The 12,095-nt window shown below is 48.8% G+C and overlaps 1 protein-coding gene across 1 annotated transcript; it reads right to left on the reverse strand.

Annotated features, from left to right (window-relative positions):
- Positions 1–3,465: 3,465 nt before the first annotated feature.
- KLHL33 (kelch like family member 33) lies at positions 3,466–10,267 on the reverse strand. Its single transcript, XM_025392880.1, has 4 exons — positions 10,089–10,267; positions 4,448–5,372; positions 4,157–4,324; positions 3,466–4,056 (listed from the first exon to the last, which is right to left on the reverse strand). Exons 2-4 carry the CDS (start codon positions 5,326–5,328, stop codon positions 3,504–3,506), a joined length of 1,602 nt encoding a protein of 533 aa, XP_025248665.1. The 5' UTR covers positions 5,329–5,372; positions 10,089–10,267; the 3' UTR covers positions 3,466–3,503.
- Between the last annotated feature and the right edge of the window lie 1,828 nt (positions 10,268–12,095).

Consider the following 12,095-nt stretch of genomic DNA (forward strand, 5'->3'; position numbering starts at 1 on the left):
CCTGAGTCAACCTTGAAAAGATAAGAGAGATATCAGAAATTTCACCCTCACCAACAAAGGGGGTTGAGGGAAGAGTGTTGAGGGAGCTATTAGAGAGCATCTAGAACACGTTGGCTTATTTTCTGATTCACCAAAGGTAAGAATCCCAGGCCTCTACAGTCATCAAACTAGCCTTGCCAGGTCCCCACCATGGTTGCCCAATCTGTATGCATGGTTTCTATCCCAGTTCCTACTTCTCATTCCACTTCCCTTCTGGGGTTGAAATGTTACCCTGATATTATTTTATTCTTAGTCCACCTGGCTGAGGCCCCAGGCTGTTATGTTGCCTATATTCAGTCCCTTCTCACTGACAAATGGACTATTGAATAGGGTCCTCTTTCAAGTCAGAGATCTCCTCTCTCCTCACTCTACCCTCAATTTTAAAGATAAATAATGAAAGTCAGAACTTTCTGCAATGAACCACCCTCATCCACATACCTGTGGATCCTTGGCTATTAGCTCCACTAGAGACGAAGCCACACCCCCTTGGACACTTTGATCTGGCTTACTGGATTTTGGATTGGAGAAATAAGAGAAGGTCCATCCAGGACAGTGTGCTATCTCTAAAGCCAGGAGAAGAGAAACTTTTAGGGTAAGAGCCAGTTTTCAAGCCAATCAGTTCCTGCAGAAAGATGAAAAAGAATGAAGATGGCCACAGATTGTTAGATTTGGTAAGAAGCAGGTCACAGTAACAGTGGAGGGAGATGATTTCAATCATGTGGTAGACCTAGAAGGCAGATTACAGGGAATTTTATTTTGAATGCTTTTTATAGTAGAGAAACTCAGATAAGAAAGATTCAGTCACTATGAAGTCTTTATTTAAGCCTGTCTTTGGATACAAATCACAAAAAATGTTCATAGAGGTTCATCCAATTTTTATAGCTTCTCATCTCCTTCAATTTCCTTCTTCCCTTTCTTTATTCTTCCTTCTCTTATCTCTTATATGTCCTACTTACCCCTTCTCATTTTCAGTTACATTCCTAGTCTATCTTAAATAGAGATACAGAGAAAACCTTACTAAAATAACGAAATCTAAAAATAAATAAATAAAATACACGCCAAGTACTTCTGGGGCCAGAATGAAGAAGGGTGCAAGGGAGACTCCATCATCACCCTTAGAAACATGAAAATCTTAATAAACAATGGTAATAGAAAACTGACCTACACAGGCCGGGCACTGTGGCTCACACCTGTAATCCCAGCACTTTGGGAGGCCGAGGTGGGTGGATCACCTGAGATGGGTGGATCACCTGAGGTCAGGAGTTCAAGACCAGCCTGACCAACATGGAGAAACCCCATCTCTACTAAAAATACAAAATTAGTCAGATGTAATAGCTGTAATCCCAGTTACTCAGGGAGGCTGAGGCAGGAGAATCACTTGAACTCAGGAGGCGGAGGTTGCAGTGAGCTGAGATCATGCCATTGCACTCCAGCCTGGGCAACAGAGTGAAACTCCATCTCAAAAAAAAAAGAAAAAGAAAATTGACCTACACACACACACACACACACACACACACACTGACCCTTTTTTGCTCTCAGCTGTCCAGTCAGCAGAAATGGAAAGAGCAGACAGGAAGGACAGAGATGAGTCGTAGAGGGTGGGAATATACAATCATTAAGTGAAAGCCATTATCCTCAGGAAGGCTCCAGAGAAGAGGGTAGGTGGCAAGAGCAACAGAATTATCTGGAGAACCTCTGGAATACCCACTTCCCCTTTGCTATGGAGAAACAGGGCATGGCATGCCCCACTTCTTTCTGTTTCAAATGCATTCCCCCTTCTCTAGTGGGTGAGACTCTAGGCAGCCTTTAAGATCTGGTTCAAAATATACCCATTGGATGACACCTTCCCTAACAGAAGCCTTCCTGGGCAGAGTTCACTGCTCCATCCTATGGGCTCTCACAAGACTTGCGCATACATCTAAGACTGGTCCATATGTCTAAGTCTACTCAAAACTTGTATTTGTTAACGTCTATCTGCTGGTCAGAGTTCTCTGACCTCTGTATCCTTGGTGCCTTCTACAGTGCCTGCCACCAAGTAGGTAATTCATAACTGTGTGAGGGAGAAAGAAGAGAAAGAAAAATAAAAAAGAGGGGCAGTGGGGAGAGCAGGATGGGGGAATAGAGAAAGAGGAAGCACCTGACTACTTTCCCTGGCCGAGAAAAAGGGAAATGGATTTAAAAATAACTCTGGGGGAAAGGGACTGAAAGGGGGAAATGGCTTTTCTAAGTCATGTCTGCTTCTCACTCTTCTGTCTGCCACATCCTCTCACCATGTGAGACCTCAGGCAACAACGGTCTAATTTTCACTCCTGATTCCTCAGTTTGCCCAAAGGGAAAGAAAGAAGCCAGAGAGGCTTCTGACTTCTTCCATCCCATCTCCTTAAACCTCAAATCATCTGTTTTTCCACTGTGGGCCTCTCCCTCCTTTGGCCTCTGTCCCCATCATCTTCCCCACACAACACTCCTGCCGCGTGGCCCTAGGGGGCCCGTCAGGCCTCTCAGGCCCCTGTGCTGTGCGTGTCTATGTGGGAACTTCTGCCTCAGAAGGAAAGCAAGAGGTTCCCAGGGGCAGCCTGTGGTGTCTCAGCTGGGAAATGCTAGACCAGGCCTACAAAATTACCTGAGAAAGAATATTGTTAAGAAGGTTTAGGCATCCCAGGGATGGGAGAGGAGAAAGGAGCAAGTCCCGGGCAAAAAAAAAAAAAAAAAAAAGGCTGAACGATTTACAGTCCTTCCTCCCACACTCTTCAAACTCTTTCATGGATGGCCATTCTACATTTTTCCCTTGACCAATGGGTCAGAACCATTTTTCCAACTGTCCTCCCATGGTCTCTACACTTTGGCTACTGAAGCTTCTTTTTTGTTTTTTTGTTTGTTTGTTTGTTTGTTTTGAGACGGAGTCTCGCTCTGTCGCCCAGGCTGGAGTGCAGTGGCGCGATCTCGGCTCGCTGCAAGCTCCGCCTTCTGGGTTCACGCCATTCTCCTGCCTCAGCCTCCCGAGTAACTGGGACTACAGGCGCTGGCCACCTCGCCCGGCTAATTTTTTGTATTTTTAGTAAAGACGGGGTTTCACCATGGTCTCGATCTCCTGACCTTGTGATCCGCCCGCCTCGGCCTCCCAAAGTGCTGGGATTACAGGCATGAGCCTACTGAAGCTTCTTAACTCTCTTTCAAACCAGATGCACTTTCCCTAAGAATCCCTAAGCCTTATGGAGTTGCTCCCAAGTCTCCTTTCCTTACCTGGCTATTCAGCTGCCTCGCCTTCCCCTATATGTGTTCCCCGGGAGTTCTGGAACCACCATTTCCTCAATGGAGATCATATGTACAAAAGCAGTTTACAATGCACAGTGTGAGAATAAAATACTATCAAGAATAAAGCCTTCTCTTTTCTCTCCCCACAATCTCTGTCCTTCTCTCAGGCTATTTCTTATGCCTTCCTCTCCCCATACACTGTTGCTCCCTCTTCACCCAGCAGGTTTGGTTTGGTGTGGGGTGGGAACCACAGCTATGTGCTGCACAGTGGGCAGTGTCAGGATGCAGGCAGGCATCTCAGCCCGAGGCCTTGGCAGAGTTCCCAGGCAAAGCCATCGGCCCAGGCCAGGACAGTAGGCATGGATAAGGTGGGAGAGTGCGTAAGTACGGTGACTGTAGCCCCCCAGCACCAGTAGCTCCCCCTGCAGCACAGCACCTGCAGCTCCCACATGGGGGGAGGGGAGGGGTGCCAGGTGAGTCCAGCTATCAGTCCTTAGTTCATAGGCCTCAAAGCTTAGCAGGTCCCCAGTCTCACCCAGCCCACCTGCCACATACACCCGCCCACCCAATGCAGCCATGACATGGCCAGCCCGAGGTACCCCCATAGGGCTCAGAAATGTCCCTGGCTTCTCAAGTTTGGGGTCATAGTGCAGGAATGAGGCCAGGTATTGGCCAGTCCCACCACAGCCACCGCTCACATACAATTGGCCCTCCAAAATCGCAGCTGCGTGGGCAAAACACGGTGCTGGAAGTGCAGGTGCTGGCCTAAGGGAGAACAGGACACAAGATAAGGCAACTAGCATCTTCGACTCTCCTTCTAGTCCAAGTCTCCTAATCTCTCCCAGATGCCCCCTTGCCTGCTCACCTCCAGACGTCGAGCTCAGGGTTGTAGGCCTCCACAGAGTCCAGGGCAACACCATTGTGTCTTCCACCCAGGGCATAAAGTTGTCCATCCAGTGCCACCAACGGGAAAAGGCTTCGAGCCTGGGACAAAGGAGCCATCTCCTCCCAGTCCTCTTGACTGGGCTCCCACCTGGACACAGTAGAACGAGAGAGTGGAAGAGTGACTCTGGGCATCTGTGGTCAGCTAGGCCAGCAATATCTCTCCCTGCCCACCTTAGGGCCTGCCACACCCTACCCCTCTTGAAGCTTGTACCTGAGAGTTGAAGCCAGGGTGTTGGAGTGACTGTAGAAATCTTGTCCCCCACACACATAGAGTTCACTTCCTGCTAGGCTCGCAGCCCCATGCCGGAAGCGTCCTGGGGCAGGCAGGGCAGGCAACTGCCCCCACTCAACAGTTCGTACCAGTCCCACACCACAGCGGAAGGCCCGGACCCACCACACTGCTTGGGATGGTTGTCTTAGGGCCATGTCTGGTCTGAGCCCATCCCCGCCAATCACTACCAGTGCCCGGTCAGGCTCCCTCCGTCTCTCTTGGCCTGGAACATCAGCCTCTACCATCAGCTGGTGCAACAGATCCCGGGTCAGGGGTGGAGGTAGCCCGGCTGCCCGCACCCTCCGCAACTCCCTGGTGGACATGCGGCCAAAGCGGACGCATTGCAGCAGGGCCTTGGCCTCTGACTCCTGGGTCTCAGGGTTGGCAGCTAGCCAACACCGTGCAGCCACAAAGGCCTCAAACTCCTCCTGCACATGGAGCTCATCACTATCCAGGAGCTCAGCCAAGCAGGCAGCTGGTAAAGAAGGGAAAACAGGACACAAGGCTACAGCAGGCAGGTGGGTGAGGAGGTAGTGACGGGCTTTGCTCCAGAGCCTCTCCAACCCAGGGGCTTCAGCCATGGGGAACAGGGCCAGGCAACGGGCAGGGCTGAGGCCCCGTGCCAAGCCTTTCTGACACAAATCCAGACAGGAAGAGCTCTGGTACTGCAAAGCAGCCTGGGCAGCTCTCAGTAGTCCTGGCCACCTTGCCCGCACAACTCCAGAGTAAGCAAAAGAGACGAGAAGTCGCAGGTCCTGGGTGGAGATGGTCCTCAGAGATACCTCTGTGCCCTGGGATTCCCTCATTCCGCTCAGGAGCATGGCCCCAAAGAACTCACTGCCACAAGCCAGGGCAGCTCGGTGCACTGTAGGAGGGGAGAAGAAATAGAGGAGGACTGAAAGTGTTGCAAGACCGATAGGCACTACCCCAACTTGGTACCTCCAACTTTGGCCCTCCAAGCCACCCACTGCTACAGGCCAAACTGTGGTGTGTATCAGAATACCATGGGGTAGTTGTTAAAATGTGGGCTTCAGTGGCTCACTCCCAGAGATTCTGATTCAACGGTTCTGGATGGAGACCCTAGAAATTTGTATTTTAACACTTCAAGTAACCATATGTGATTCTCATGTTAGTGGTCTGAAGACACTTTGATAAACATTGCTTTAGTCTTTTTGGTCAGATCAGTTAGAAAAAGAGTCTTGATGAATCAGGTTGAGAAGAAAGCATTTGCTAAGAGGGGCACAAAATAAATGGAAAAGACCAACATGCAACTTATATAGGTCTGTCTATGTTGTGCACAAAATAAAATTCTTTACCATTTCAAGAGCCAAAACTATAAGCCATTCTGTTAGATTTTGCTGGGAAAGTGGCACCACTCGGGAATGGCCGTAGTCCAACCTCATCAGATTGCTGTCTCCTCTTGCCTAAGATTTAGTGTTTAATGTTTTCCACGTGTTCCAGCTTTTCTCTGCATAACCCTCTCCTGTTCTTGGTATAATTTATAGAATCACGAGATCTGAAACTTGAGACCTTCAGAATAATATAATTCAATTATTCCCTTTAAAATAAGGAAACTGGTTGGGGGTGGGGGCACATGCCTGTAATCCCAGCACTTTGGGAGGCTGAGGTGGGTGGATTACTTGAGGTCAGGAGTTCAAGGCCAGCCTGGCCAACATGGTGAAACTCCATCTCTACCAAAAATACAAACATTAGCTGAGCATGATGGCAGGTGCCTGTAATCCCAGCTACTTGGAGGCTGAGGCAGGAGAATCGCTTGAACCTGGGAGGCGAGGGTTGCAATGAGCTGAGATTGCACGACTGCACTCCAGCCTGGGTGACAGAGCGAGACTCCATCTCTAAATAAATAAATAAATAAATAAATAAAATATGGAAACTGAGTTGAGTCCTAGAGAAAGCATGTGATTTATTTTTCATTTCCATGCAGTGGCTGTCTGGGCAGATCATCTCCATCCACTGCCACTGTTGTCAGGCTGCAATAAGCATGCTTGTGTACCAGTACCTTGGTTATCTGCATGGTCCTCACAACAATGAAACTGTCCTATTAACCTATGCTGTTAAACAATTAGACCTCATACTCAGCATCACCTATGGATTATTCTGGCCAAAATATTTAACTTGAATCTGTTCAACTCTTTAGATCTAAAGTCAAGTTTATAGGAAGTTGAAAGGCTAAAGGAACAATTTAGACAAAACCATGAGGGGAAAAACCATACAAATCAAGAAAATGGAGCATTTTATAAAATAACCAATCTTCTTTTTTTTTTTTTTTTTAGATAGGGTCTTACTCTGTCACCCTGCCTGGAGTGCAGTGGTGCAATCTTGGCTCACTGCAACCTCCACCCACCAGGTTCAAGTGACTCTCGTGCCTCAGCCTCCGGATTAGCTGGGACTACAGGCACACGCTACCATACCTGGCTAATTTTTGTATTTTTAGTAGAGACGGCGTTTCGCCATGTTGGACAGGCTAATCTTGAACTCCTGGCCTCAAGTGATCTGCCTGCCTCGGCCTCCCAAAGTGCTGGGATTATAGGCATGAGCTACCGCACCCGACCCAGGATAACCAATCTTACACGTTATTGTCTTTACCAATCAATATATAAAGTAATAAAAAAAAAAAGGGGGGAGGGAGGACTGTACTAGATTAAAGGAAGCTTAAGAGACATGCAACTGAAAATAGCATAGTCCTTGATTAATTCCTGGGTTGAACAAACTCAATTTAAAAAATGTTTTTTGGACAATTGGGAAAATATAAATGTGGACTAGGTGATATTAAGAAATTACTGGCCAGGCACAGTGGCTCATGCCTGTAAACCCAGCACTTTGGGAGGTTGAGGCAGGTGGATCACATGAGGTCAGGAGTTCGAGACCAGACCAGCTAACATGGTGAAATCCCGTCTCTACTAAAAATACAAAAATTAGCTGGGCGTGGTGGTGCATGCCTGTAATCCCAGTTACTCGGGAGGCTGAGGCAGGAGAATCGCTTGAATCTGGGAGGTGGAGGTTGCAGTGAGCCAAGATCATGCCATTGTACACCAGCCTGGGCGACAGAGCAAGACTCCATCTCAAAAAAAAAAAAAAAAAAAAAAAAAGGAAAGAAATTACTATTAATTTTGTCATGCAAGATAAAGGTATTCTGGTTATGAGAAAATGTCCTCTTTATTTTTTTCCTTTCACACCTAGTCCCACAGAATTGTCCTGTTTTAAAAAGATACATACCCAAATACTTATGAGTAAAATGTCATAAATTTTCTTTAAACTTCAGCAAAAAATAAAATTAACAGATGAAATAAATATAGTAAAATATTAATTGTTAAATCTGGGTGATGGGTGTTTGAATGTTCATCTTAATATTTTTTGCTTTGTAAAATGCTTCATAACAAAAAGGTGGGGGGTAATGCTGCTAGAAGTCCTTTTAGGCAGGTCACAGAGGGCCAAGCTCTTTAAGAACTCCATGCTGCTTTGACCAACTGACGCATGCGTGCCTCTCCCAAAGGGCAGGTGTTGTTCATATGACTTTCCACTGTCTTTTAAGCAGTAGGTAGTGGCCTGGTGCTTCCCAACCAGTAAACATCAATGACAGATCTCAAATATATATTGTCTGAGAAAATCTGCATTCCTCAAAACAAGCTAAACCATCTCAGCTCCCATATCATCAATCAACCTATAGTTCAGAGTCAACCCTGAAAGGGCTCACAACCACTTGTATTCACCTCTTACTCATTACTATTCCCCAGGATTTTAAGTGACAGATTCCCAACCATTAAGTAGGAATATTTCCTAGGGAAATAAAAGCAGTGATATGAGTATGCTTAAATTCAAAAGCCTAGTGAGAATTTTATGATTATGAAACATTTAAATTCCCTCTCCATCTAGTGCTATCATAAATGAAAATAAAGACTTTTGGAGTAGTTTTCCTTCTAGGAGTCCCAGAAGCACTTTAGTTCCCAGTCACTCCTCTAGTGGACAGTAGCTATGTGACTTTGGACAAGTCTTGGATTCTGATTTCTTCATCAGCAAAGTGTAAGAGCCCAACTAGATAATCTCTAAACTAATCCCTTGTAATTTTAAACTTTCACGTGTCCACATGGCCTAGTGGAAGCAGACTGGATTAGTGATGTAGGCTTGTATCCTGGTTGTCCCAAGTCAACAGCTCTGAATTTAATGTTCCTTATCTGCACCTATAGATAATGATATAGACCTTACCAGCTTTCAGTGAAAATTAAAAAGAGATGTCATGTGTAAAAATTTCAGGTACCCAGTGCCTCACTAAATGTTAGTAGACTCTGAATAATACTCAACTTATGCAACCCTACTTAGCTTTCCTGGTGATGAGCAGAGTTAACTTCAAAGTGCCATGACCAGTCCGGGTGCAGTAATCCCATGCATGTAATCCCAGCTGAAACAGGTGGATCACTTGAGGTCAGGAGTTCGAGACAAGACTGGCCAACCTGGTGAAACCCTGTCTCTACTTAAAAATACAAAAAAAATTAGGCAGGCATGGTAGCAGGTGCCTGTAATCCCAGCTACTAGGGAGGCTGAGGCAGGAGAATGGCTTGAACCCAGGAGATGTAGGTTGCATTGAGCCAAGATCGTGCCACTGCACTCCAGCCTGGGTGAGAGTGAGATGCTGTCTCAGGAAAAAAAAAAAAAAAAAAATGCCATGGCCTGGTAACCTTAAACAGTATCAGAGCTTGCTCATTAGCTGCAGACCCATAAGTCAGCCATGGTGTCAAGCACACCAAGGTGAAAGGACACATTGAGTTTTCCACCATGTTCCCCTGGCTTTCCTGTGTCCTGAATGGAAGATGCCAAGAAGGGCTTTTGGTTAATTTCTGTTTGAGTCAATCCGCTTTCTGCTTGTTCTACTGCCATGTATTGTACCCTTAGCTCTAGCCAGCTGGCTGGAGCTTCCTTGTTACTGGACACAGGAAAAGTCAGACAGAGGGTCAGTTTAAATTTGTCAGTGCGCCTAGAAAACAACTCGACTGCGCATGCCCGGCTCTCAGTGGGGCAGGAGTGGCACCAAAGGCCACCCCAGGGAAATTCTGACAGCAGCAGGGATCACGACCATCATGGTTGGGATCAAACCACCTGCTGCTTGCACACACCATTCCGGTAGCATATGCACCTGCAGTAATTTAATGCCCCACAGGCCCTCACCTCGCAGCTGGCAGCCGCCTGCCTCCAGCTTCAAGTCACACCCGACGCCCTCTCGGTAGAGGAGCTCGATTCCGCGCAGGTTCTCCCTCAGCTCCTCTGCCTGGCTGGGCTTCTTTACACATTCCCCGGCATTTCCAGCCCTCTCGCATGTCCGCTGGGCAGCAGCCTTCACCCGGGGCGCTCCCAGCGCCTCGGCTGCGGCCAGCACATCTCCCTGCGAGGCGGGGCCCAGCACCCCCTCATAGGCAAAGGTCAGCACGGCCTCCCAGCCCCCTGGGGACACCTCGAGGCTGAAGGTGGGCCGCGGACCTCCGCCGCCCAGCAGCCTGTCTCGGAAGAGGCTGCTGATGGCGGCCAGGATCACCCGATGCACCCCGTATACCCGCCCCGCGACTGACACCTCTTCGTCCAGCAACAATCTCTGCTCCCGCAGCCGCTGGGCCTCAGCGAAAAACTGGCTCGGATGCTCCTCGCTGCGCAGCCACTCCGGCTCTGCCGCATCTTCATCTTCTTCCTCTTCCTCTTCTTCCTCTACGGACAAGGCTGGAAAGGGAAGGTTCCCTGGGACCAGGGGCCTGGAGCCAGGCTCTTCCTGAGGAAAGGAAGGCAAACTGGGGTCCTCGTCGTCGGGGGAAGGAGGCCAGGAGGGGGTTCTCTGGGCGTGCACAGGGAGTCCAAGGCAGTCCTTCTGGACGGGATGAGAGCCACTCTCCAGCTCAGGGGGATGATGGGGGGTGTCCAAGACGCTCATGCCGAGGTTTGCTGGATAGCTGCGGGTGAGCAGAGGCAAGACAGCCTGGCGTCAGAGCTGGACCCAAAGAGGCCAGAGCAACCATGTCTCCAGCCAGTCAAAATGTCAGTCTCTCCCCTGCTCCAACACCCTCCTCCTACCCTAAGCCACATCCCAACACTGGAGTATCTGGGATATGCAGGAAAACTATAGGGTACACACGGTGCAGTGAAACATGCAAGAAGCCGTGTAAAGATCCAGTAACCGGGACCACACCCCTCCCCTATTGCCCCCATCCTTTTAGTCACCCTCAGGAGACACCAACATTCCGCTTGCCCTCTCACTTGAGTGCCTGCTGTTCTTGGGGCTGCGTGGCAGTGGGAACTTGCCCACATGGCATCCCACTCAGCCAGTGGCCCCATGGGGCTAATTATAGCCGGTCCTGGCTGGCTAGGCACTTGGCACCTGGTGTCCTAACTCTGACACCCAATCCCCTGGGCTCCCTCCCAGACTAACGTCCCCACCCTTCCACCTGTAGGTCATAGGGGGTGCTGATCTAGGCAAATTAGAAAACCAAGGAGAATGAGGGGATCCGGTGGAATGCGTCCAAGGCCAGAAGGGCTGTGCCACTAGAGTGGGCTGGAAGGGTCAGGCAAAGAGTTTGGACCAGGCTTTGGCTGTTGACTTTTCTGTGCATGATAAAGCTGGGACCCCGCCGGGCATGGTGGTTCTTGACTGTAATCCTGCACTTTGGGAGGCCAAGGTGGGTGAGTCACTTGAACCCAGGAGTTTGAAACCAGCCTGGGTAACATGATGAAACCCCAGATTTTTTATCTCTACCAAAAAATACAAAAATTAGCTAGATGCAGTGTCTCATGACTGTAGTCGTAGCACTGTGGGAGGCCAAGGCAGATGGGTCACTTGAGGCTAGCAGTTTGAGACCAATCTGGGCAACATGGTGAAACCTCATCTCTACAAAAAAATATAAAAATTAGCCAGGCATGGTGGGACACAACTTTAGTCCCAGCTTCTTAGGAGGTTGAGGTGGGAGGATCACTTGAGCCCAAGAGGCAGAGGTTGCAGTGAGCCGAGGTCGCACCACTGCACTCCAACTTGGGTGACAGAGCAAAACCCTGTCTCAAAAAACAAAAAAGCTGAGACCCAGGAGCAAACATAGCCCAGCTTTACCCACAGAGGGCAGAAGAGTGGGGAAAGTGAAGGGCCAGGGGGCAGGGCTACGGACCTAGGTGGCTCACCCCAGCACAGCGCTTCCTATCTGTCCAGAGGTGGGGTCCAGGGTGAGAGCCTGAAATCCAATCCTGTGTCTTTGGAAAAGTCTGGGGAATTCTAACTCTTATCTTGGTGCTGGGATCAGAACCAGACAGTGGAAGGTGTGCTTGATCTGCATGCTGTGAGGACCAGAGTCCTGGACTAGATGGGCTATGGACATGCAGGTATTCCATTTGAGCCAGACGGTAACAGCCACTCCTTCTCCTTCCGAGACAACACTTCCTTTCTCATCCTGAGGCCAAGTGCTTAACTAAAGCCCCTAAAAGCTGTGCAATCACTTTGTGCCGCAGTTTTGAATGTCATCTTGCGGAAAGGATTTAGGGAAAGGTGCAGTGACACACTTCCTCTCCCTTCTCTTGGGGAGGCAGGACAGGCCAAGGGCTCCTA

The sequence above is a fragment of the Theropithecus gelada genome, chromosome 7b (genome assembly GCF_003255815.1).
Source record: "Theropithecus gelada isolate Dixy chromosome 7b, Tgel_1.0, whole genome shotgun sequence".
Classification (NCBI taxonomy): domain Eukaryota; kingdom Metazoa; phylum Chordata; class Mammalia; order Primates; family Cercopithecidae; genus Theropithecus; species Theropithecus gelada.